This window comes from Falco biarmicus, chromosome 5, assembly GCF_023638135.1.
Source record: "Falco biarmicus isolate bFalBia1 chromosome 5, bFalBia1.pri, whole genome shotgun sequence".
In the NCBI taxonomy this organism is placed as follows: Eukaryota; Metazoa; Chordata; class Aves; order Falconiformes; family Falconidae; genus Falco; species Falco biarmicus.
In genome coordinates, this window is record NC_079292.1 from 83,188,557 (window position 1) to 83,216,060 (window position 27,504).

The 27,504-nt window shown below is 38.2% G+C and overlaps 2 protein-coding genes across 8 annotated transcripts in view; one reads left to right on the forward strand and one right to left on the reverse strand.

Annotated features, from left to right (window-relative positions):
* On the reverse strand, window positions 1-22,492 carry C5H12orf4 (chromosome 5 C12orf4 homolog). 3 transcript variants are annotated; one of them, XM_056340111.1, is made up of 14 exons: window positions 22,357-22,492; window positions 20,859-21,053; window positions 20,452-20,597; window positions 18,927-19,108; window positions 17,195-17,294; window positions 16,982-17,103; window positions 14,659-14,765; window positions 13,740-13,937; window positions 10,197-10,325; window positions 9,017-9,085; window positions 7,250-7,452; window positions 2,461-2,518; window positions 1,191-1,258; window positions 1-251 (listed from the first exon to the last, which is right to left on the reverse strand). In XM_056340111.1, exons 2-14 carry the CDS (start codon window positions 21,034-21,036, stop codon window positions 159-161), a joined length of 1,653 nt encoding a protein of 550 aa, XP_056196086.1. In that variant the 5' UTR covers window positions 21,037-21,053; window positions 22,357-22,492; the 3' UTR covers window positions 1-158. The 3 variants fall into 3 exon arrangements, with proteins under 3 accessions (XP_056196086.1, XP_056196084.1, XP_056196085.1); XM_056340109.1 differs by lacking the exon at window positions 22,357-22,492 and adding an exon at window positions 21,649-21,768; XM_056340110.1 differs by lacking the exon at window positions 22,357-22,492 and adding an exon at window positions 21,649-21,765 and having other exon boundaries at window positions 10,218-10,325.
* Window positions 22,484-27,504, forward strand: part of RAD51AP1 (RAD51 associated protein 1) — an 8,150-nt gene continuing 3,129 nt past the window's right edge. For 3 of the 5 annotated variants that reach the window (XM_056340114.1, XM_056340115.1, XM_056340113.1), the window contains exons 1-6: window positions 22,484-22,614; window positions 23,428-23,477; window positions 24,839-24,980; window positions 25,734-25,843; window positions 26,167-26,241; window positions 26,893-27,042. In XM_056340114.1, coding sequence (XP_056196089.1) covers window positions 22,499-22,614; window positions 23,428-23,477; window positions 24,839-24,980; window positions 25,734-25,843; window positions 26,167-26,241; window positions 26,893-27,042 — 643 coding nt within the window. In that variant the 5' untranslated portion in view covers window positions 22,484-22,498. Of the gene's footprint in view, window positions 22,623-23,427; window positions 23,478-24,838; window positions 24,981-25,733; window positions 25,844-26,166; window positions 26,242-26,892; window positions 27,043-27,504 lie in introns of all 5 variants that reach the window. The other 2 variants (XM_056340117.1, XM_056340116.1) reach the window with 1 other exon arrangement.

Genomic DNA, 27,504 nt, shown 5'->3' on the forward strand with positions numbered 1-27,504 from the left:
TACAGACAGCATTTATCTTTTATTAGGGTGACATGATTCTTGAAACTGCAACAAATAGCACTTCAGGGTCATCATCCCTCAGAAGAGAGACATTCCAGTCCAGAATCTCTGTAATCGCATGCTTTGTCAACAGGATACGTCTCACTGCTGCACATAATTCAGTGCTTAGAGGTAAGAGTCAATGTAGAGGATACTCTGAAGATTTGTGGAAGCATATTACTGAGCTGGTAAAACATTTCCTCAGAAATTGTCTGGGAAAAAAAAAAGAAAGAATTAGAAAAAATACACCAGTAAGCTTTGGCTTTTTGCTGTAGTTGGGAAGAATTAAGTGTCTCTCAGCTCTTGACAGTTAAGAGAACTGCTGTTTTCTCAGAAGTTCACAAGGATTGTTTTCAAACTATGTGTTATAATTCAATCAAGAGACTGACCTAAAAATACTGTTTGTGTCCTATGTGATGTCTCCGTTTCCAGTAATTGATTATTTCTGCCTAGCATACGCAGGACAGTGCTGTTTCTTATCTATAGGACTCCTACTCTCTGAATTCCAGGATTAGATTCAACTTCAGCACTTATTCTTGGCTTCCTCCTTGCCCAGCAGTTAACATGTATTTCTTGATAAAGTAGTGATTTCTCTCCTAATATAACTCTGATTTTTATATTATTTCCAGTACTGTTTTTTAAAACAAAGAAAACTTAGTGCTGGCCACCTTTGGCAAACTGCCTGTTTCTGAAGATTAGCTAGAACTCCAAATTAAATCATTTTGGAATCTTAATTACAATTAACTTCAAATTTCTGGAGTCATTAATGACTTTGTGGAAGCATGACTGAACTCAGCGCATTGCAACCTTCCAAGTTGCTGGACAATATGATTACTAAATGCCTAAACTTATGTAATGCAAGGTTAGCCCACCTCTTCAGAGTAAATAATAGCAAAAAATTATCTTTTTCAAAGGTGATGCATTCACCATTTGTAAAGGTGAACCTCCCAGTTTGAAACGTTAGCATCCTCAGAAGATACTACAGGACATCAAAAAATATAAACCCCTCATTCCTGTTTTATAGGCAAGGAACCAAAACTACAGTAATTTAAGCTTACACAAAAAGAGCAGGGCATAGCAAAGAAACAAAAACTAGATCTGCTGACATTTAACTTCAAGTTAAATGTCTGCTGGAACAAGGTTTAACCTACCTGTGGTACCAAGAATTGTACAGTCCGAGAAATTCCTCCATCCCACGAGGCCATCTCCATCATGAAACCTAAAAACCAGCATTCATACTGTATGCATTACCTATGCAATCTTCCCTGTCAATGACACTGTTAGCAAGCAGTGAGGGAGCTTTCACGTACAATTAGGATTTTAACTGCTGTAACTAGGGATATCGTTAATCACATTTAAATCAGATTTGGCCAATGTCCTGGCTGAAATCTGCTTCAACTGGAAAATCTAATGAGGTGTTACAGAGAAAATCAATATACCCTTGAAGAGCAGAATAACCAGTGCTAGCCAGCAAAAGTGAGAGGTTTCTCTAAATATACGTGTTATGAGTTCTTTCAATGGCCTGCTTTCATTGAGAAACAGCTCTTTCCTTTAGCTCTGATGTACTCATTAATGTGGATGTGGTCACAAGTCTGTTGCCAAAAGTATGCTGACAATCTGGCAGCAACAGAAACTACCTGGACCTACTTATGTGGCAAAAGCTCAGCGCTCGTTTGTTGCTCAAGTTATGATATGGCATTTTTATGCTAGCATATCCTTACAAATGAACTAAATGCGTGTCCACGGAACATGCAGCAAATAAAGATACTCAGAAAAATATTTGTTTAATGAAAGTGGCTACATGGATGATATTCCATCGTGAATTAATAAAGGTCACAATAGAAAGAGGTTCCTCAAGTGGGTGGTAGGAAAACTTAACATTACTGACATTTTAAAAACTCTAAATGACTGGTTCAAGTATTTGAGTGCAGCACAGAAGAATGCGGTAAGTAATAACACCACTTGGAAAGACAGAAAACCAAGATGAGTCATGAGGACTTTCCAGCAAAGAGATTAATTAGTGTATAAAGTAGTCTTGGAAAAATGCAGGGAGTCTCTTTGTCTGAAAAAATAAAACTAAAAAGACGACACTGGAAATTATACTGCAGAGAACCACCAGCTCTTGCCTTCCTTCAGAGACTGCTCAAGGCAGCAGTAAGGGCTTTTCCTTCTACTGTCTACATTGTAAAGATCTTTTAGAATAGAGACTAAAAATGTTTCGAAGTGTCTGAGCCTATTTCCTGGTTAACAGTTAACTAATGATAGTTAGCAATTTTAAAGAGAAAATGTAAGTGTATGTTTTAAACAAACAACACCTTATTGAAAAACACCTTTTTAAGAAAATACACAACCTAAGCCAAGGCTGGATGTCACCACATGTAACACAAACCGCCCCCCTAGCTGAAGCACCCACTAACATACCTTTGACACACTTGAACACAAGTTCCGCCCTCTTCAGGCACCACGGGATGGTCATTTCCTAAAAATTAATAAATGAAGACTCAATGCCCAATGATCTAACCAAGAGCAGCAATAGGGAAGTTACTAAAAATAATACATTTCTGCCACAGAACCCCATTTTCCAAGCAGGTATTCAAGCAACATTACAGGCCATAAAAAGGGATTCAGTTTTCCAGACTACTCTAGGCAGGTAGTATATACCCTATAGGTGACCCTAAAAGCATGCCACTGCTTATTGGTAGGACAGCCCACTGTCAGAACAATCTACAAATTTTTAAGCTGCGATATTGAATAAAAATACTGTTGACAATCTTACAACTGTCATTGGAAACAGGGTTATTAAATTCCCCTACGGAGCTACAGAAAAATGTATAATGTCCAACAGATAACTGTCAGATTCACGCTTCAGCTAGCCAAAGAGGAATCATCGGTTACTGCTGGGAAGTGCGGCCAGGAGCCTAACTGTTCTTGGTGATTCTAAGTTTTATTGACATACTCACTGCCTGCCCGTGGGGCAGGGACACCTTCCACTAGACCAGGTTTCTCAAAGCTTCACCCAACCTGGCCTTGAACACTTCCAGGGATGGGGCACCCACAGCTTCTCGGGGCAACATGTGCCAGTGCCTCACCATCCCCACAGAAAAGAATTTCTTCCGATTATCTAATCTAAGTCTACTCTCTCTCAGTTTAAATAGTACCTATTTGTTCTGATGTACTCTCCAACATGAAAATCAGCACCTTCTGGTCTGAATGCAGGAATATAGATGTGGAAACAAATTTATCCATTCTATGTACCTTCTCAAATTTAAGCTTTAGATAATTTTCTATTCAGTAAAGCCAGCCTTTTTTTTGCAGCACCAAACACCGTACAATCTGTCAGTATCAAAGAGCTTAATTTCAGGACTCAAAATAGTTATTTGAGAAACAAGGTTATCTAAGCATGCTAATTGATAACACTGCAACAGTGCATTGAACATGGCTGCATTAAACAACTACTGAAAGCCAAAAGTTCCTACTTAGGTGGGAGTATCTCCTGCCATCCCGAAAATGTGTAACAACTTAAAAACAGAAAACAGCGTAAGTTAAAAATATCTTTTCAGAAAACTGTCTTTCATTATGTAAATCACTACCATCAATAGACACTGCTTTTAGGGTATACAATACATTAATCTGAACAATGCTGGACATATTTTTTTTTTTCATTTCTAAGCTTTCTGGAAGAATTTATCTACTTATGTGTGCTTTCTGTCACAAGTAACGTAGGCATATATTGGTAGCTTTGATCACTGTTTTGGCTTAGGCAAAAACCAAACATCTAAAAAGGTCCTGTTGCTCTGAAGGCAACTCAGGAGTACCTTACGTAATCAATAAAGGGAACTAAGCCTTAAAAGGATTAAACCAGCAGGATATGACACCATTCCTTGGGCTATTTCAGAGGAACATAGATGTTAAATCTTGCGGGCACACAGGGAAATAACAGGTTGGATCCAGAATGTCACTCCATGCAAGCCACAAGAACTGAAAATGACACAGTAATGTTTCAATTCTAATCCATGTTTGAAAATGTAAGTTCTCATGATTTTGCCATGTTATTTGGATTTTTCTCTACATGCAAACTAAGAAACAGTTGTGGAAACGATGAAGTATTTGTTAAGTACCAATTGAAATTACAGTGCAGGAGACAGGATAAAAACAAACAAACACCCCATCTCCTATAATGGGTTTTGTTTAATAGTATTCAAGTAAAGATACACCTTGGACTTCTGGTTTTATTCACCAGCACAGACCACATCCCAGCTACTTTTTAGGATGCAAGTACTTGTTGTCAAATTAAGATTTCTTCTGCTTATTTAATAAAAAAAAAAAAAAAGAGGGGGTCAGCATCACTGATCAGAAAAATGTGTTGCAAACCTCTTCATTCAAACAGATTTGTGACAGACTCACTACATGGGACTGCTGCTTTTATAAAGCTAAAGACTTATGCCTTTGCATAACCATGTCATAACCAAGTAATGTAAACAAAATCCATAAATGTCTCATAAGACAAAGATTTCAAACCAAATTTCAATGTTAATTTTAATAAATTAAGAATTAGCAAGATGTTTACTCAAAGCATATCTATGCAAACCCTAAACACTGTATGAGCAGCTATATATTTAAAAGGTGGGAAATTCAGACAAGAAATATTTGAGGTTAACACACCCACCAATAACCTCCCTATATACATAAATAGTGTTCATAAATATTTGTTACATGGCTTATACTCCCTTAATTTCTACTTTTTTCCCAAACATTTTTCTCTTAACTTATGGTAATAGATACAGCTGACTGAGATCCCTGAAAAGTAACATTTTTCTCAGTGTAGCTGAGCAGACGGCAGCAACGGCTCCTGTGCTCAAACTACCAAAAAATTGTGCCAGCTCTAACATTTTCAGTTATGCCATGCTACTGGAGCCATTCTGTTCCCCAGTTTATATTAGATCCAGAACAGTGATCAGACAGTAATGCCTCAGTTGTCCTGAATTTGGACAAACCCAGTTTCTTTCCTTCGTTTAACTTAACAATGAAAACAGAGAAATGTAATCTATTTTTGTTGTTCTCATCGTAAGAAAAACTAAAGAAAACAGACTAAAGAAAACTAAGGAATGAAATGTAATAGCTTCATTGAGATAATACACTCGTTACTTCTGTGAGGTTATAAACACCACGCTTCCATCTATAGGAAGGAGAAAAACTTTGGGAAAAGCACAGAGAAAACTCACGATGAATACCCGTCACATTGAAGCATGCAAACATCTCTGCAGCTGTGCTCCTGGTTAACCACTTTACAAAACTGTTTTTATGTAGGTGGTAAATGTGTATTCAAAACTGGGTCTGCAGAAGGCACCAAGTTCAAGTTAACTTTCAGAAATCTGTTATTCACTTTTCCGTCAACAACATTACATATTTTTGTGTTTGAAATGAGGTCAGCCAGCTGCAAAGCACTGTAATACACAATGCTGCTAATGCAATTCACACAACAGAGTTTTGGCCAAACATACACTTATCGTACAGGTCACTTTCTGCTTACTCTACAGAGACGTGAAATTTAATATAAAAGGTAAACTGTTTTACTAGGACCTTTTAAGAATCCAGTGCTAGACAAGAAGGTAATTCTTCAGCTTCACACATCCAAGCAACAACACACTCAAAAGCATGTGAACACCTGGTCTTGTGTTTTATTTGTATTTTAAATTACAGATAAGCAAATGAAAGCTAAAACTAGCAAGGTATAAAGAAAAGAGAAAAAAAAAAAGAGAAAAAGAATATAGTCAAATGGCAACTTAAGAAAAAAAAAGGTCAATAAATTTATGAAACAGTAACTGAGTCACTGGGTCCCACGAGTAATCCAGGCTGCTGTCCTGCAAGCTGGTTACTTGCATTTGTGCCCCAAAAAAGGTCTTGATACCAGAAATGAAAAATTTCAGAACTAACATCATCTGTTCCTAAAAGTCTACTTTTATGTATGGAACTATATCCTTTAGGAGCTTAATTAGTGGACACTTAAGTTTTGCATTGCTTGCACTTTCACAATAATAGACTCCGATCTTGTAAAAGATCTGGAACTGCGTTCCAATCAAATTCTGTTATTAAAAAGTCACTGTTAGAGGTAATCCACTGGCGAGCTTTTATCTTGCTCTAAGTCAGGCATTTTCAAAGGAGGAAAGGCAGCACTGAAATTTACAAGTGAAAAATCAAAGGGTTATTTAAAAATCTCCTCACAACAGACTACAGTTATCCATGCAAAGGTATTGGTAATATCATTATCTTATTTTTATCCCCCCCCCCCCCCCTTTTTTTTTTAAGTTTATAGACTTTTCACCTCCTAAGGAGGTGAGGCATATGGCTGTACTACCTGTCCACTGCTTCTCTCCCTTCCTTCCCATCCCCTTTCTTCTCTGCTAGTATCTTGTGAGCCAGATGTGATAGAGGAAAGAGGTTTTCAGTGGTATTACATTAGTGTGCACTGTGAAAAGTTAGTTGAGTAAGAGGCAAGCGCTACATTAGTGTCCCACCGAAAAAGAGAATACAAAAGCTCAGCACAATAAGTAAAGCACACTTGTATCTACAAAGAGCCTCAGCAATATGCTGCTTCTTGCCTAGTCGGTATTTGGGGGGCTTAGGGAGGAAACAGGGATAGGAATTAAGGATGCAGTTGATTAGGCAATGAAGGAGACAGTTCACAGCAAAAGGTGGAATTTGGGTGCTGCTGCGTAGGGCTGAGAAGGTAAAGAGTAGTGTTCGGGGATACAGAACTCCCAGCCAAGCTTTGCTAGTTCTGCTGCTCATAAAACTTACTGTTAAGGTTTTCTAGCTAGCAACAATTAGTTGGGGTTCTAGTATCACTATCACATCAGTGACTCTGAAGTCTTAGTTTCTAAGAAAGAGCTGCTGCCAGAGACTTCCAGGCATGCGGTCCCATCTTTCATTAATACTGGTACAATTGAGCTGGATCAAGGAAGTGTCCAAAATGAGGGGCAGGAATAAAAAAAACTGAAGTGATTCAGCTGGCTGAAATGTTTTTAACTGGTTTAGTTCCTTAATTTGGGTCACCATATAGATATGAGGGCCAGCACAATGATGTGGCAGGAGTATGTGACTGGGATAAACTGTCCTATTTGGCCTAAACCAGCATGAAACACCCTTTGAGAAAATCTCTTTTGTTGCATCCTAGAAGATAAAAACAAACCAAATCTTTACATTTACTTACTTCTGACATATCATGCACCAGTAGCAGAGGAATACTAATGGTAGTAATGTCGTGTGTGCAGCAAACTTTGAGAATGTTTCTCAGTCCCATGATTGCAGGATCCCGAGCAGTTACGTTACCAGATCTTACGTTATCATCCACACAGAGGTGAAAAGCAACATGAATTTCAGAGAGATTTGAATGGCGCGTGATGTAGAATTCTCCTACACAGCAACATAAACCAAGAAGGCAAGTTATCATGGTAGTGACCTGTACTGAAATACAATTTGTTAGGTTATGTAAGGATAGGGTCAGTTAAGACAAAGGCAAATACAAATATACAACAGAGATCAGAACACATACATAAGGAGATAAAAAAAGTTAGAAACCAACTGATCTAAAATCTCTTGGAATATCATTGTTTTACATTCATCTTACACTCGCTTCCCTGCTTTGATGGGTTTCACTGGCATCAGGGACACCTGGTGTAATAAGACATAACAGTGCCAGTACAGGCGGATATGATCTATATATAGCATGAAACAAAAACAAACAGAGAGGAGGTGTAATACTCAAAATATATAATGTAAGCACTGAATTGCAGACAGATGTGGGAGGCGGAAATAGCAAAAATGGATGGGTTAAAATAAAGGATGCAAAAAGTCTGTGGAAAAAAGATAGTGGGTTACATAACAACTGAGATACGTACTGGAAGACTAACGTATCAATAAATTATTTTAAATTCTAATTATTAACAATGGCAAGATTAGTTACAGAGCTGTTTTCAAAAAAGTTACCCAAGACATCTTGGTGAGGGCATTTTTAGACTTTATATTCATTTATTAAAGGTAGAGAAAGAGTAAGGGGCAGCAAAATGCAGGTGTCTCCATCTCACCTTTCCACTGGAGATCAAAATTCTATACTAGAGTCAACAGAAAAGCCAGTATGCAATATCCCTACTGTTTCAGTGAACAGACAAACACCTTTCTTCAAACCCATTCTCACTGGTCGTTTAAGTTAAGATACTACCTTTGCACAAGGACAGCTGAAGAATAGATATATATGCTTTTCTGATGACTGCTAAGGAAATAGTAATGCCCAGCAATGATCATCTAACAGTAGCAATACACAAACCACTGCAGCAAGATTGACCTGGATTTATCTGTTAAGGACCTAAGCCGATTTATAATCCACTTATACTAACAAGATCTAAGACAGTCATGAAGGCAATTTTAAGAAGCCCTCTTATTCGGCCATGGGTTGTATGGATTTAACTCCTCCCCCCTACAACTGTGTATTAGTCTTCAAATTCCACAGAAACTTTCCTTACTGAAAATCACAATACATACAGAAGATAATTCCTCTTTGAGGGGGACAGATTTGTACATTCTCAAAGTTAAAAAAAAAAACTTCTAAAACGCTTCATTGTATCACAACAGTGATATATATATAATTATTTTCAAAAACAATATTAGTTGCTAGTATTTCAGTTTCACCTTTTCCCCAAGATGCTCAGAGATTTTTTTTTCATCTTCAAATTCTGAAAAGAAATTTTAGGCATAGAGAAGTGATTTGCCCCAAGCCACATGATGCGGTGGCAAAGCTGGGAATAGAAACCAGATGTCCTGACACCCAGTTCCCTGCCTTAGCCACAAGAACATCCTTCTCCTCTGATTGAGGTCAACTCAGGTTTAGTTTATGATTTATATTCTGACTTCAGAGCTAAAAATGTGCATCTATAAAACACAACTTGCTTTAAGAAGAGGGGGAAAATGCAACAGAACTCACCTGGCAAAATATTTGACTGGTTTCGTTCAATATTCTTCAGTTTCTCTTCATTTCCACTACTTTTGTTTTCTGTATATAAATACACAGCACATATATTAAATACACTGTCTGTTAATTGTGCTTTGGCATGGAACTTCGATATTCTGAGATGCTATCTGGCTTGAATTTTTACCATGAAGTCCCCAAAAAGCAGAGGGATGCACAGGAATTGTTTTTGCTGTCTTTAATAGACACTGAACCAAATTCTATCTCAAAGCAGTAACTTTCTTAAATCATCCTACGATACCTCTTCATTTGGATAAAACACAACATTCTCAGATGTAATACTAAACTTTCCAAATTGCCCCCACAACAATGTAGAACCTTCCCATTGCTTTTTAAATAACGCAACTATTTTAAACACATTTGTTCCTAGTATTACAAGAAAAATTTTAGAGATTTACATGTCAACAGTATAAAACCAGCTTTCAGTTACTTCCTCAAGACTACAGCAATATGCAGGTTCCTAAGAAAACTTGTTTTTCTATGTACTCTTATGAATCTATTCATGTTACTGAGGTATTTAAATCACATAAGTAGTTCTCTGCAAGGAAAACAAAGTTTCATGATGTACAAGTACAACCTTAACACCATGTGGTCAGAAAATTTCACAGCCATTGGTAAATATAAATGCAAAGTAAACCATTCAGAAGGATTTGGTTAGCACTAAAAAGCATCACATTTAGTCAATTTATTATTCAGTCTTTAGTGTTCACTTTTAAAGGAAGGGAAAGAGTCATAACTCCTTTCCTGCAATTTTTAAAGCTTTACTCTTTTATTTCTATTTAAATGTAAAGTCAGATAAAGTCTATGTTGCTACAGGCAGTTTAAACTGCAGAGGAAAGCACAATAGCCCTATACACTTCCCATGCTGTGACAGTGTGATCAGAACCTAAGGACTCAGAATTTAATTTTTTTTTTTTTTGTAAAGTTACACCTGTTATAGCAGCAAAAACATCATGTGAACATGCTGTCCATGAGGAGAGAATTTCATGCAGATTTCTCAGTATATCAATAATCTTGATCCTTCCATTTTATAGGTCAGGTAACTGAAGAAGAGTGAAATCAACTTGCCCATAACCATAAACATTCAGCTGACCACTATTCTATTTCAAGGAAAGTAATTTTGGTTGTCACTAACCACAATGTCTTTTTGACTTACTGCTACGCTGTGCTCTGGCCTTAAGTACAACCTTCTGGACAATTTCAAGCTGTTCTTGAATTCCAGGAAAATGGAAGTCTGTGCATTCTTGGCAAACAGTTGCAAAATCTAGGAAAAAATATAAGATTAAAATCCATGTTGAAAGGCTGTGGTTAGGAACATGACATAATTCTGCTCTACTGTTCAAGCAAAGCCAGTTACAAAGGCACCCCCACCCCCCCAAACCAGATAAAGCCCTGCTATACTCCTCTTTAAATTCTAAAATAATTACAGCAGAGCCAAAACAGTTTTTGAAATAAATTAATTGCTTGGGGAAGAAAAAACCCAAACCTTGAGTGTTGCTGCTTTTCAAACAAAACCACCCAGACCAAAAAATTCCCACCAAAATAAGAGCAATAATATATGAACATTAAAATGCAATTGTGCTTTACAAATGCTGCCTTATTACTAACAGTTCTTCAATCTGTGATATTTTATTAAGATATACATAACAGACACTTCCAACAGCAACAACAGCATTCCAGTTTGTTTTGAAAAATGAGAGCTATTAACGAAAATCATAAATAGCGTATCTCAAAAGCTGGAATTACAGTTGTTTCCTTTTAGTTCCCAAGACACAGATCTGAAAGTTAAAGAAAAGTGTCATCAGCTGAAGAGAGCTGCAAGTTCCTTTTGCTGATAAGTATTACGTCAGACTTGGAAATATTATACTGATAATCAGGATCATAACATACTGCCTCTGAGATTGGTGTTCTAAGCTTCTTATCCTAATGTCCAGCCGTTTCTCCAAGCAAGTCAATGGGAGCCAAAACAAGCTATTAGCAATGAGCTGGACTATACTAAACAATTGCTACTTACTTCCTGCTTTGAGGTACCTGTTCTAATCCTCCTTACAGTTCTTAATGTATTCTGATTGCCTATCTGGAAAGCACCATATACTCCTGTGAACAGGCTGCAACTGGAACAGGCAGGGCAGAGAGAAAAATCTTAATGTATTTTATCTTTTTACATGCAGTCTCTTACCATAAAATCTATTTTCAAAAGGCTTTATTAAATTATGATGTCCAAAACCAAGGGAGGAAGAGGCTCATATTCCAGAAGATTGTATCTTCCGTGTGTATAGAGATAAAACAAGGTCACAAGACATTTTAATTGAAACTAACAACTGAAAAATCTCTGATATTTAAATTAAAATTAACATTAGTTTTAGTTTATCATTTGAGTGTGCTACACCTACTCGAAACCTGAGCCACAGTAGCCCCACAAAGTCCTAATATTAAAGACTTGAGCTAGGCAATGCATAAATTATATAAACTATTTATCTAGCTTAGAAATTATAGTCTGAATTAAATTGGCATGTTGAAAGTTCACATGTAAATTCAACCTTCTGTTCAAGGCTGTTTTCTAGAGATGTGTCCAAATTAAATTTCAAAGGTATATTTTGATAGTTGCTTTTTACACGTTACAAGAAATACAGAAAACATTGTAGCCATGGTTTTCAATCTTGCAAATACCCGACAAACATCCTGAATTTTGAGACAAATTGAACCAAATGGGTAACAGATTTACCAAAGATGCAACCTCAAAACGTTTGCCAGACACAACAAAACTAACAAAGTACACTAAACAAAGCACATTCCTAGGCTTCCTCAGGCCAGAGCTAAACAAACAAGGTTAACCAAGTAAATTGCAGGACTTCATACCTCCATTCAGTGCTTGCTGAGTGATTGGTGTTGCTCAAAACAATGTAAAATGCTTGGATAAGTAGCACACTCACATGAAGTTAATTAATTCCAACCATCTTTGAAAATCTCACAGAGGTTTGAGGGAGCTTCTAGCCCATCACAAAATAAAGGTTATGATGTTTACATTTTTCCCCAGCTTTAAAACAGAAGCAGAAAATTGTGTCTGCACTTTTGCAACCCAGAAATTTGGACTGCACAAGCCACCAACACCCTACTTAAACAGCAGCATCAATTTATTATTTAAAGGTCTTCTGTATAGCAAATTTATGAACCTTTGAACCCCCTAGCATATTTATCTTTTTAAAGAGCCTTTTAGGAAGGAGAACTGGTTCCGATTAGTGCTCTTGCAACAAACAGCTCTTACAATTTAAGAGCAAAGTCTCCTCTCAAAGGTGTTTATTACTGCTCTTCTGTCAGAAGATACCACTGCCACCACAAAGTGGATTTAACGAAGTGTACCCAAATGTCAGTTGCCACCTATAGCAGTTTAGGGTCTCAGTACAACCAGACATTCACTGATGGTTTAAAGTAATACATCCAACTAATTACGTGAGAGGAACTGAGACATGGACACATTCATTTCTGCAACGTTTTTAAAAAGAACAGTGGTACAGAGAGCTGTGGAACGTGCCCACAGTGAAGTCTGTCAAGTTCCTTTGGAACTCAAAGAAATGAAAATTTATTGAGGATTATATTTTAGATTGTGATACAGTTCCTTATTTTCCCCTCTACTGTGGCTGCAAGATCTAACTGGTGTCTAGAACATGCAGTTTTGTGTTTAATGGTATTACTTCAATGTCTGTCTTATCACCTTTATCAAGACATAGCATAAAATAAATCTTCTATTTGTTATGAATTTAAATATTTAAGCAGAGAAAAAGCAACTTAAAATTAGTACAAGTGTGAAACAAAACTGTCAGAATTAAGCAGCTTGGAAACCATAAACAGCACAAATACAACTGCAGTTTTTACTGGTACACTTCCCTTTCCTTCTTGCTACAAGCCTCACTCCGCACTGTTTTCAGAGAACATCAACCCAAGTATTTTTTTTACAGTACACAAGAACAGTGACAAGTAATAGTGGCTCCAGTCAGAAAGACATTTCAAATGTAAATATTTTGGTATTAAACATCAAGAGGAAGGTGGAAAAGTCAATAACGTGGCCCAGAGAAAGCCTCAGTAACCAAAACTGGAATGAACACATTTCATTGGTTAACCTTGATACAAACCACCTTCATCATAGTGTCCCATTACTTAAAAGACATGCATTTACAATGGCTACTAATTAAGCTTTCCAGGAATAGGCAAGTAATATTCCTATTGTTCATTTTAAATTGAATTAATAGTGCTGCAGATACTTAAAGCACACGGTATTTTTATACATTTACTTATCGATTTAAAGTCTTAGCATATTTCATTTTCATCTTTGCAAATAGGTTTCAGCATGCTCATCTGACATTAAAGCGTTAGAAGCCCCTATAAAAAGCCAGTCTACGGCAAGGAAATCACCATTGAAGCGTTCACTCTAACACGTTCTTTACTCAAACACAAAACCTAGGAAAGAGATGAGAGAGATAACAGCATACCACAGCACAACTCTGTCCCCCGTCCTTATCCATCTCTTTCTGCATTTGGACATGGTATTGTGAAAAGGTAACAAAACATCAGGGTCTTCAGTAAATTTTAATTATACAGGGAATATGTTTTTTTGAGAGAAGGCAGCAAGTAAAGTAACATTAGTTTTCACTGACACAATACACACTGTTAGAGGACTCACCTCTTTTGATGCCACTATATGAACTGATACGGTTGTCTACCAGTAAAACTAGGCCACAGAGAGAAGTTGAATAGAGAGACATTGCAGTTTGAAGTCTGTGAAGTTTTACTCCGCTTCGATGACTGCGCTTATGTTTACAGAAATCCAACATATCCGCTCTCAGTAATCTCAAGTTATGCATAGTCTTCAACTGAGCTCCTGTATGGAATATAAAGGATTTTAAAACATACAGTAAAAGAGGAAACTCAGGATTGTTAGTAAAACACAAGGATCAAAGTGCTCCCTTGTTTTGTGAAAATATCTAAGGGAAATATAATCAACAGTACTCAAAGAAAGTTCTTAGCCATATATTCAGTTTTACATACATATCAGTAATTTACAAAGTATGAGTAAAAATGAAGTATTTTCACATGCTGTCACAAAGCAAGGCTTATCTGTACCTGAAATGAGCCTTGATCCCTATTATAAGGCTATAGATGAAATACTAATGTAGTCAAAACAGACAGCACAAGAAGCCTCTATCGTATAAACAAAAAAAACCCAACCTGTTTTTCTGTTAATTGATCATGGGAAATGAATTTAATACCCATGTTTTCTTACCAAACATAAGTTAAAATATGATTTTTAATTGCTACGCCTTCTGATGTTAGTGTGTTTTCTATACTAGTCACCTTGCTAGAGTGGACAAAAACTTGCCTCTAGAATGTTTTCCTTTATGTATATTTCAGGTAGCTAATACTGTTTGATACAGTTTACACACACTGTACTTCTCTTACAAACATAAAGAGCAAATACAAAACAGTTACAAATTGTATACACGATATACATTGACAGTTAAATACTGTAAATAATACATAGCTAAAATACATTATTTATTAGCATCCTTTATCATCTTTGGTTTTAGTGTCAGTTTACTTACCCAAGTGAATAGTAAAACTTTCTTCCAACAGCCTTTGCTCTTCATAAATTCTTCCATTTCCTTCTACAGATTCTCTCAGTTGGCTGGGCTGAACCTTAATTTCATCACTAAAATAATGAGAAATGTATTGAGAAGTTCATCCTAATTCTTTTCAAGACCAACAATATTGTGTGAAAACCGTCTAATGTTTTCTCAGCTGCTTTGTGGAAACCAAGAGACAACCTATTTGCATGAACTCCATTCATGGGAGGGTTTTCTGGCATGCAATACTCCAGGTGCAAACCAGTAGGAAGAATAGACCCCACTGTTAGATTTACATTAACTAGCTCATTTGCAAAGCATCCTGAGACTGAAAAATAAAAATAAATCACAGTACCTAGTTATAAGATAATAAGAACATAAGAATAAAAGGAAAAAAACCCACCTCTTCTCAGCCCATTTATAACAGCCAAACCCTTAATCATGAAGTGACCAGATAAAACATCTATTTTTTCTCTATACAAAACGGAAGGTTAAGAAAAGCTAAACGAAACATGCCACAGTGTTCAAACAAGCAGGAAGTATTTCAGACATCAGTTTTAATTTTTTTTTCCTAAACTAATCTATCTGGTAGTAAGTAACATAAGTAATACTGTTTCTGTGACACAAAAGAACATGAACATCTCTCCTATTTGTTTCTGCATTAATTAAAAATTTATCTGTTTTCAAAGTGCCTCATCTTCAAGTGTTTTATAAATTTGCAAGCAATTCCACTAATTCCAAATGCCCAGTGGTGAGGCAGAACTGAGATACACCATTAATAAATATATATACACATCCCTAAGCAACTAGATGCATAAAGATGTATATAGATGTATGTGTATATAGACATAAAAGGGAGAGGTGTATGGAACACATTTTTCTATCTCTCTCAAGTTTCTAGTTGCCCTACTATAGGCTTCCTGTGCATTATTTTCAAACGTACTAGGGGCCTACAGTTTTCAGGACTCGACACAGAGATATCACGCTTTCTGCTACTGTATGTGAGTACAATGACTAAAATACTATCACTTCACATCTGTTATAAGCATCCAAAATTATGAAGCTTGACTCTGGACCTCTAGCAGTCCATTTCTTCTAGCTTTCAGCTCCAAGCAACTTCATCTTGGTCTTATCACAGTAGAAGGCCAGCACATTGGAAGAGGTTCACAGTGGTAAGTATGAATAGCCTTTGTAACGTCACTACCTTTAAAGATTCGTGGAAAAAAACCTGACAAAGCTAACAAGAAAATTATGTAGAAAAATATTTTAGGATTTGGCTTAGAGCTTGAACAGACTGTCACTACTGCAGTAATCTTTTACCTGCTCACTAGGTTAGAAAGAGGCCAGTTTGCTTGTGAGCTATGCAGTCCTAGAACATTCTGGGATAAACCCAAGAACTGCAAAAGACTTACAAAACAAATTTCCAGACAACAAAATTCTGAGGAAAGTAGTGAGAAATCTATACAGCATCATCTTCCAATATATTTCCCCTCCTCTCTCTCTTCCCTCATGTTCCACACATTCAGCTTCCTTCACCCAGAAGGAAATACTTAAGTGATGAAATACTTCATGCATTATGATCCATGCCTTTTCCCTCTTATCACTGGCATCCACTTTGTTCAAAGGTGTAGTTTCCCTTGAAATTCTTTACTGCATCCACCTAAATCTACTCAGACAGGCTCTTCTACTAATGTGAGGCATGAGAAAGCATCAGGTTTTACTTCTGTTTTCCTATTAGTAGCAAAGATGGTTACTAATGGTGAGGGATCTCCCCAAGTTACAAATTTTGATTTCCTTGCCGTTTCCTCAATCAGAAAGCTTTTCATTCAACTCTTACAAGCGTTCACACTAAAAATTGCCATTGCCATTTTTTAGCTGTCCAGCGATGCATACATGAAAAAAAACAAAAACAAACAAAAAAAAGAGGCTTGTTAATTCAAAACGTGTGATACTGTTACTATTTATCAAGCTACAATTATTCTACAGAACATCCTTAGGTAGCACCAGATAGCCTTGTGAAATAGTGTTAAAGCTAGGTATGGTAAATAAAGGCAAAATAGGAGGAAACCGTATTCAGCTCAACTTGTAGTTCAGTGCATTACAACACTTTCTGGTAAAGAAAGGTTGTAACATTAAACAATGAATAAATGCCTACAAGAAAACAGCTAAAAATAAAATATTTAATTATGATGGTTTATGTGCTGTGACTATCCTATTTAAATGGCTAATTTGAAATAAAGATTATATAAAAGCAAATCCTTTGAACTATGACAGACAGAAGCCTCTTGGTTTAATTAAATACCTGACTGAGCTGTTGTTGGGATTCTTTAGGTCCTGATGAAGCTTTATCACCCACTCCTGATATTCTTGCTTCTGGATAGCAGTTGACTGTTTTAATTCGTTGGTCCATTTGTTCTCCAAATCCTAAGAAAACATCAGTGATAGTTGAGTGTTTTGGGGTTTCTTTTTAAGACAATTATTTGTATGACATTCTAGTTCACTGAACTTAGTTTACCTGCTGAGATTCAAAATGCTGAGCTGCTAATGAATTTACATCTTGGTCTGTTAGCGATTTCCCTAGCTCCTGCATCACCTTATCCATTTCAGCTCCTTGTCTGAAAGAGAAGCAAATGCAACAAGGAACCTTTTCAAAAAAACTGGCAGAAGAATACCCATTAACATTGATACAGCTACCAACAGAATGATCCTTTATACCAGTCAGCAGGTCAACGCTCATCACAAGCAGAGATACAACTGAACACATAGCTGAAAGATATGTCATACATCACCTTGTCCATCTGCTCATTTTGGAATTGGAATTCATGCATTTAAAGCCTGCACTCACAGATACTCAAAAGATGGTATGACAGTACCTCCAGATGCTCTAATGTAGCACTTTGCTATCCTTATCATTAGGAGAGTTTCTGAAATGGACCTACTCAGTCCCTTGCCTTCATCCCACCAAAACCACAGTTGATGCAGACAGGTGAACACCAGGAAGTAGGATAAAACACATCTATTTTTAATAGTCAGATAAGCTTCCAGCTCAAACAACACTCAACAAGGGGACCTGGATCTGAAGTTAAAGGGCTGCCCTGCTATCATCAGTTCATCCAATACCCTGTCCCTCCTTAGCCTTCTTAATCCCTGGCTTCACTTACTCTTTCACACACATTCAGCCCTTTCTTCAGCAAGGAATCGATTTACCCTAACACAGACTTAGCAATGAGTATCCACAAAACAAATCTGAGCTGAGGGGCAGGGATTCCAAGCCAACTCCTGTGTAAACAGAACAGCACCTACGTTCATCTGGGATAGTCTCAGCTGCCACTGACCATATGGAGTTTCTCAATTATGACAAATAGATATGATAAATGCCACTGGAGTCAATACACAGCTATATCACAAAAGAGCTCTACATTACTGCTCTAGGGATTAAGTGCTCTTTCTTCTATATGCATACTTGAGAAGAGTCAATAAGCAGCAAAAATGTTTGCTAACATTATTGATAACATTTATCTACAAATTAGAAATACGTATGACTCAGTCTAGAAGAAACCATATAAGCAGGTACACACTGTATAACGTAAGCTTAAACACACACAATTCAAGAGAAATATTGCCACCTACATTGCTAAAACAGACCTACTCAGAACACTCAGGCACCTCACAAGCATCTATACTATATCTGTATTTGGGTGCATTCATTTTCCTTAGCCTAGTCACCCTAACAAAACAAAAAAAAAAGGGGGGGTGTGGGGGTGGGAAAGAAAAACCTGCATTGTATGTGTTCCCTCTTGTGGAGAAAACAGCTACCTGCAACCATTCAATCAGTCGGAAGCACGTGATCCTGCAAAGGCTTTCCTAAACTGCAAATTCAACAGCTTCTGACTTAAGTTGGTTCAAGTCTTTTGCTCATCTTTTCATATACTTTATTTTCCAGATATCCCAAGCACTTTACGTTGCCACACCACTTGCAACGTCGACAGAATAACGGAAATCAAACCTTACAGTACTTTGATAACCTTGGTTTTTATTATTTTCAGTAACTGAGGAAATATAGGATAGCTGACCCTAACAATACAGACTAAGTATTAAACGACTTTAAAGAGGGAAACACAACTAAAATAGGTTTACACAGACAAATACAAGTTGTCACATGCTGTCCTATGAGTTGTATACACCCAGTGGCATGCACCAATATTTAGTAAGATAGAAAAAATAAAAAGAAAAAAAAAAAGGAATACCTTTCCCGTAGTTTTTTCAGTTCCACATCTCTTTCACTTATTAATTCTGAGATGCTAACAAAATAATTGTGTTCCAGGTTTAACAGCATTTCAGAAGCTGGAGAATGTATCAGATCATGATAAACATCTGCAAAGTCTTCATCCCAGCTTGTTTCTTCAGGTTTTGCATATTCTAATGTTGTCTAAAAGTTACAAGAGACTTAAAAGCATATGGTACCTTTTAGGACATAGAAAGATCCCGTGCAACAGTGGGGCAAAACCAACTAAGCATGCACAACGTTCAACATACATTAATTATCTTTCCTAATTTGAGCTTTTTGTATTCTGCTTGAGCTTTAACATTTTCCCCCTTTTCATGCTTTTTTCTCTTTCAAAGCAACTAACAGCAGAAACATCAAGGTTCTGACTGCAATAAGGAACTACCAATTTTGAGCCATCACCAACCTGGAAAGAACAATAACATCTACAACAATATTTGTAATTGATGAATTTTAGATAGGGCCCAAAACACCAGCTGTGTAAACAAAAATGTTTTGCTAGAAAGCATGACTAAACTGATGTCACTAGAATTTGATAAACAACACCGATTTAAGAAAAGCCATTTCTATTGAACAAAGAATGGCCCAAAGATGCTAGTTTTGCAAGCTCCTTTATACTGAAACACTCCTTACTTTTGCAATCATTTCCATCAGATTCAGTTGACGAACTGAGATTGTATCATTGAAGTGTAGACTGGAAACATCAAGAAATCATCTAATCCTAACCCTTGCACTCAGGCTAACCTGTTCACAGAAACTGCTAGCACAGAAGACTGCAAACTCTTTCGGTGTTTTATCATATGTCCATGCTCACCCAATACAGATTTTTTCCTTCTTAAAGGCTAAGCTAATTTCATTTTGTTAACATGCATTAACGTAGATGATTTGCTTCCAATTCTCTTTATAACAGATGTGTGCTCTGGAATTTTTCACAACATCCTTCTATATACCATGATAAGCAAATTCAATTCCTATAAACGTTTCCTCAGATGCTGCGGTTTCTGTCATTCTTTTTTTGTGTTCACTAGGACCCCTCCAGTTCTTTTGCATTCCTATATTTTGAAGAACACATGCAAAGCCTCATCACTGCTATAATAATGTAAAATAGTCACATGAACTTTGAAAATGAGCCAAAAAGTCTCTCCGAGGGGAGAGAGGGGTCTTCATTGCTATTACTGAGACTTAGAAGTAGCACTTTACTATCTCTTGCTTCGATTCCAATGCACTAACCCTCAAGTCTATTTTTGTTTTAATATCACTAGCTACATACCTCTCAATTATCTATCTTTTGACTCAAATTCAGGAAAAAACTTGACTGAGAACTTGTTAGATAAAGACTTAATGATCACTTTCAGATAGAAAGAATTGATCAGCAAAAGTGAATTTCAGTGTAAGTTTTCATCTTCACAGATGCGATTCTGTCTGTACCTAAACACACACACTCACAAAGCAAGTCCTGAACATTAACTTTTCAGCCTTAATCTTACCTCTTTATAAGCTTTAGCCCAAGTATCTGCCAGCTGGTTTATGTCTACTTTTCCTGATTTCACTGCTTCCAGAGCCATTTCAGCTTCTCTGTCATAATCTTTTATAGTTTCCTCTTCTATGAACTTATTAAGAGATTGCTTCAGGTCTATTGTAACAAGAAGAGAATGGTCCATCAACAAAACATGTCAGTAGAAGCATCATTAATCATCTAGGAAACAGAACTGAAAAGCTTTTTACTTGGATGCCTTACTAGTACTGACAGTAATTTTATTTAACCTTTCTTCTGTTTTAAAAACAATTTATTAAAGACTGTTCTAATAAACACCTTCTTTTGGTTTCTTAAAACAGGTTGTAAGACACTTGTGGACATGGATATATGACACTAATTCAAGAAATCAATTCTTACCATTTTCTATAAAGCATGGCAGATTGTGCAGGAGCATTAGACGTCCATGCAAATGACTAATATTCTCTTGCACTGGGAATTTGAGAGGCACAGTAAGCACTAAATGTTGATTTCCAGCATTAAATTTGTACACATAGTCTCTCTCCCCAGTGCAGGTCTTTCCTTTATTAGGCTTCATCTTCTTGAGTTGATTTCCTGCATTGGAAATGAAAATAACATGAGTTACATTCTTGTAAAAACCTAAGTAAACAATGCTCACTAAAAACAATGTTGTTGATAGCTTCTGGCAAGAAAACTTAAACACCCAAATTTTTCATAGATACACTTCTCAATTTTGACTTCCAAATACCTATGTTGAGGCTGAAACATAAATACCAGTTTTCAAAACACTGAATGCTAAGCTATAATTGAGTGTATCCAATATATGAATTTGGATAATAACTCTTACAAATTAAAAGTCCTAAGCTTCCTGACTTAAAAGCAGAAACAGGACAGAAGGAATCCTCACTAAATAACAAACTTTAACTGACTCACTGTAACTGCTGCCATGCAGGTCTCAGAATCTGAAGTCCTTCACGGTGCCCTAGGATTTTATTTCGTCCTTTCTGCAGGTGGTAGACTTTGGGGTGGAGTGGAAGTTTGCAATCACTTTCAGAAAAAGCTTATTTTGGCACTTTGTAACCTGATTTAGGATTTGTCATTATTTTTTTAAATAGTCCCATTAGAAATAAGCCAAAAGAAAAGCAAAAGAACTGTCTACAGAATGAAAACACAGGAGGGGAGCACATACCCATGTCAGTAATTTTTCTCTCGACTAGGGCTCCTCATCTCACTTAATTCCTCTTTTTTTGAGGATTACCTGCAAAGCTAGACATGTTACTCCAGCTGGATCTCCCCAGGGAAACCTCCCCAGTGCTAAAAGACACAGTCCAAACAGAAGAAGAGCAGAAACCTAAAGAAAAAAAGCATATTTCCTACAGCAAAAGTCATGGGACCAGTTTATAGTTTTTTGTGTGGTGTCTTTCTTTGTGAACAAACCTAAATCGCTTCACGCTAACAACAAAAATCTCACGGTCACCAGAGCGGTCTCCTGGCCCATCACCGAACGGGATTTCAACTTAGAGATGTGGCGAACGCCTCCCTGCTGCTGCCCGACAGAGCCAGGTGTAGCGGGGAGGACACGGGGGGCACCGGCCGCTGCCTCAGCCCGCGGCGCAGCCGAGCAGCCCCGTGCCCCTGCGGGGAGGGCCAAGCCCCCCGCCGAAACCGGCGTTCGCGGCCTCAGCTCCACCACAGGCTCAGCGCCGCCACACCGGCGGCCCAGGCCAAAGAAGGCAGACAGAGATGCGGCAGCAAAACCAGCGGTGGGCAGGAAAGGCCTGCAGGGTCCCCTGCGCCTCTATTCCCCCGGGAGGCGCCAAGCCCGCAGAACAAACGCAGGGCCGCCGGGGCCCGGAGCCGCTCCCCCATCGCGGCGCCGTCCTCCCGCTTCGCTCACCTGGGTCGCGGGCGGGCAGGTGAGGGGGCGCGGCGGGCAGCGGCGCCGCTGCAGGGCGGGGAGGAGGGAGGTGGTTCCCGCTTCCCCGTTAGAGCCTTCACGTCCGGAGCCGCAGATTCGGCACCCGCCCGCCTTGTGGCGAATGTGCTGGGCCGCGCCCGGGGCGGAGGGGGCGGGGCAGCCGTGTCGTCACCGGCGCGCGTACCCCCCCCCCGCGGGCGGCGGGTGCGGGCGGCGGCGGCGGGGATGGCGCGGCCGGTGAGGAGGTGCGTGCGGCGCCGGGATGCGCGGCGGGCGTGAGCCGCTGCCGCCCGCCCGGCCCCGAGGCGCGCGGGGTGCCGGGAGCTCGCGCGGTGCCGGGAGCTCGCGCCCAGCGGCGCTGCGTGACGTTTCCTCGAAAGCCTCAGGCGCGCGCGCCGCGGGCGGCCGTTGCTCGCTGAGGGAGCGGGCGGGTCCCCCGCGGCCGCCGGTCGGGCCGGACCCCTCCCAGCCCGGCGCCCCCGCACCGAGCTCCGCCGTGGCGCCGGGCTTGAGGCGGGCCCGCTGCCGTCCCCCTTCCAGCTGGAAGGAAGCGCGGGGGCTTCTCCCTGGGGCGGCGGCGGCCGCGTCCCGCGAAGAGCAGCCCCGCCGGGTGGCGGCCCTTGGGCCGATCCCTGGCTGAGCGGTGGGCTCGGCAGTGCCGCCCGTGCCCCCCCGCCTGGGGCAACGCCAGCACCCGGGGCCCCGCCGCACAGGGCACGGCCTGGAAGCAGCACGGCAAGCGCGTTTCACGTCCCCGAAAGTGACCCAGGAGTTAATTCCCTGGCACGGTAGCAGCTCTAGGGCGGTGTGTACATCGGGAGAATAGAACGCTCCCACAGCGAGAACCACAAAAAGCACTGTTATTTTCAGATTTAAAAAAATCTAGAAGCTATTCTTAATAACTGTATGGTGTACGGTGGCACTGGCTCTACGTAGATTTGAAAATGTGTTGCTTTTTTCTTGTAAAATGTGATTTACCCCAAAATCAAGTCTTGGCAAGTCAAGATGCTCAGTCTGAAAAGATTAATAGTGTGTGTTTTTTTGTCACAGGAACAAAAAAATTGTTGATTATTCTCAGTTTGGGGATTTGGAAGATGACGGTGAGTGGTGTGTTCTTATATGAAAACGATGTACGCTAATTAGTGGCCCAAAATATCATCCAAGTGTCTTTAATGAATTAGTTCATTGAGAAGGCTGTTGCAGTTTTCACTGGAAGTACTCTGGGCACAGCGCTAAATTTCCTAATTCAAGGAGACTATGATTGTTGTAAGCCAGAGAGTATAACCACAGTCTGTCAGGAACCTGGTGAATACACTGTGTCTTGCTGCAGGAAAATCTGTTTCTCTCCCTGCCTCAGTTTTCAGTGGTAATTGGCTGGTCCCTGTCCTCCTGATTATCAGTTCACAAGAACCTGTAAATGAGAATATAAAGAAGGTGTTGAATCATCTATGCCTAGATCTAACCCATCTCGTATAGGGCTCTGTCTTGATGGGGTTTGGGTAAGGACATAGCAGTCGAATTTTGAGTTCCATTGATAAGAAAAATAGACCGCAGGCTGTTTGTTTTTGTAACTGGTCTCCTTCTAAGCCTTAATGGGTGTGATGCGTTTTTCTTACAGTGTTTGTTTGCTTTCATGGGTTTATGTTCTGTGCTGTTTGCAGGATCCAGGGAACAGTTTGAATTGGTGGGAAGGGGAGGGCAAAAATAGGTAATGTTGAAGGTCTTGTGTGAATCATGTGGATTAATGCAGATTCTTAGTGTAAAAGTGGTGCATGACTTTTCTTAGTTTATAAGTGACCTCTTGTAATATAAAAGTGTAAATCCTAAGAACCATTCGTGATCTTATCTAAGGTTCTCCATCATATAGAGAATACTGAAGATTGCTTTTTTCCATCTTTTGCGCTGTGATATGCAGTGTCCTTAGTTGGAAGAAAGACAGTTTTCATGCATTCTAATTTTCTTTGAAAATTGCAGAAACGCATTGTATTTGGTAAGAGGCAATATGCAAATGATAGGAAAAGGGGAGCAGCCTGCATTTTTTTAAGAATGGGAGTCATTAAGGGGAACAATTTACCAAACACCAAGAACTGAAAACTGTTTAATAACATATATTACTATTATAAGTGACAGCTGTTCAGCATATCAAAAGGTGAACTTCTAGTTACTGAAAATCTGTTAACACATTGGACATTGCAGCTTCGTTGCCTTATTAGTAATAAAAATTGGAATCATTACTACTTGAATAAAAGCATATGCGAAAGAGCTCTTGTTAAATTTTCATTTAAAATACGTTTAAGGATAGTATAGCAATAGTAGTTGTGTTCTTTAAAAATAGAATTTGTTTCAAAAGTTCTCTTTGGCATATTTGCAGTGTGCAATGAAATTAAGTTGAATGACTTCTTTTGGCCATATGGAAAAATGTAGGGAAACTCATTAAAGCTTGTTGCCTTTTCCCAAACAGATGAAGACTTTGCCTGTATAGCTGCACCTTCAAGCAAAAAATCCAGAACACAGCTCAAGGAACCAAAGAAAGAGAAAAAAGAGAAGCAAAAAAAGCCACACAAAGAATTGGTTCCATCACAAAAGCAGACACCTGGTAAAAGGTAAAAAATGTTGAAATGTGGTCAACTCTGTGTAAAGCTGGGTTTCAGCAGTTGAGAATAAACAGCTAATATATTAGTGTAATAAAAGCTTTCAACTTTAATGGTACAGTTGCAAATCAAGGGTAACATTATTACGCAGTTGAGAAAACTTGCCTGAGTTCGGTAGTGGGCTGTGTCTGTTTTGCTACAGCTGTAAAAAAAACTCCAGCAAGAGCTCAGCATAGGTGCAGAAACAGGTTTGCATGTCTGATGTTGTCGTCTTCTGTCTATGGTGCAAAATAACGGTAACAATTCTGAGTTACTTAAGTACTCATTAAACAGAAATATAAAGTCAAGTTTGAGTCTTTAAAAAAGAATGTATTTAAAGCTTGATAGAAAATATAAAGTCAATGAAAAAAGAAATCAGATTATTTTGGTAGTAAATGTGTGTATAAATATTACATTTCAGTTTGGTATTTCAAGCAAACATAATAACTTTTTTCTGTGATAATGCCAGTTATTAGTTTATATATATATACACAATGTTTTGCAATCATAATACTTTCCAGTGTAGTGAGCTTTAAATATTACTGTGTACTTTGTCTAAATGGTTTCAGGAAGTGATATTCATAATATGATATGCTATGAGTATGTATTGAAATATCAATTTCTTTAAAAGTATTTGAATTTTTAAAAGTTCAGCAGGTCAGAAATAGATCTATAACACTCATGTCATTGTTTTATTATTTAGCATGTTTGGGTTTTTTTTTCCAGGATATCCTTGGATGACAAACTTTATCAAAGGGATTTGGAAGTTGCCTTAGCCTTATCTGTCAAAGAAAAATCTGCAAATATCCTGGAGGTGCAAAATTCAGAAGAACAAGGTTACTTTACAGTTCAATGCAATACTCTTTATTTATATGTAGTAAATTCAAACATGACAGTTTATTTTACAGTGAAATAGGTTGAAAGTTTTATTTCAAGATGTCATGAGAAGGAAATGAGAATTTCTAGGTAGTGCCTGTCTTTTTATGGTCTGTGTGAAAAGATAACTCTTCTGTAAGATCTTCCAAACATATAGTTTGATTAGAGACAGATAAAAATGTTAGTCATTTTCATTTCTTAGTATCATGTCTTTTTATAATGTGGTTTTGTATACTAATATTTTAAATTATATTTTTTTTTTGCTTTCTGGATCCTAAAACAGGTAAGAATACTGAATCAGAAAATGTACACAGGAGACCCCTTTTTTCCAACTGCAGTGTAGACAGTGAACTTTTAGGTAAGTTATTCTCATACTCTTGTTTTTTCAGAAATAGCATTTCAAGATACATTTAAGTAGCTTATCTCTTCTTTGTTTCTATTGGTTTCTGATTTTCACTTAAGTGGAAAAAGAGTCTTTATCTTAAAAACTGAAGGATGCATCAATTTTTTCATTAAAAATTTGGTTGCAGTTGTAAAATGGGAAAACCTGTGGGTTGCTACATGAGATTGTTACAGATCACTAAAAGTTAGTTGGAAAAAGCAACAGACATGATGTTTTTAGATGCTGAGTTTATTTCTTCAAGAAGTTACACTTACCCCCAACTCCTTAATGGGTCCATAATGCATAAGCATCAAATAAACATGACTAAAACATTTGCTGTGCCATTGGAAACAATTTCATTTTTCCAGTTTTATTTTTGGTCTTCTATCATTTTGTTAGCTTGATTACCTATAAATATTTGATAACTATCACAACCAGAATGTACAGTTTGGTCAGTTAAAAGAGCAAAATGCCAATCACATGAAACCAAGTGCTGATGATATGCTTCTCTATAGTATACTTCAAAATCACAGATGAATTCTGGGGACTCAAACACCTGCTTCTTTTTGAGAAGGAGAACAGTTTTACAGTGAATTTGAATTAATTAGACCGCCTTCTGTTTTCTAGGTCTCAATCAGGTTATGGTTGATGACATACCTAGGGGTGATGGTAGGCAGACGACAGCAGCAGCTAAAATTCCAGCACAGCAGAAGTTACCGACCATTGATAGTGATGACGGAGAGCATGCTGCTGATTCTGAGCCAGAGTCTGTAGTCAGTAAGTTCTTCTTTATAAGTACACCCTCCTTAGATGAGCTTTGAATGTGATGCCTTATATTTTATGTTGTTTATATTGTCAGTGAAATGCATACTGCTTCTACTGTATCTTCTCTCTCCTCCCTTAATGGATCTTCTAATACTACTTTCACTTTGATACTAAATCTAAACTTATTAAATAAAAGTATTATTAATAAGTTACAGGTTATATATACACATTCCCCAAACTGGCAAAAATGATACTGCTTCTCTGCATTTGCTGCAGTATGTCAGAACAAATTTCTTCTACCCTTTTTGTCCAGGAAAATTTCATGTCTGTATTCTGTCTCTTAATTTTTCCAGTTGTTGACTGGGGTTTGCATCAAAACAGTGACTCAGGACTAGTGTCAGGTGTTAGTGCTTTCAGTATTAGCTTTGTTTACTAAAAAGTATGTCGCCTCCCTTCTTTCCTTCCCCCAATTCT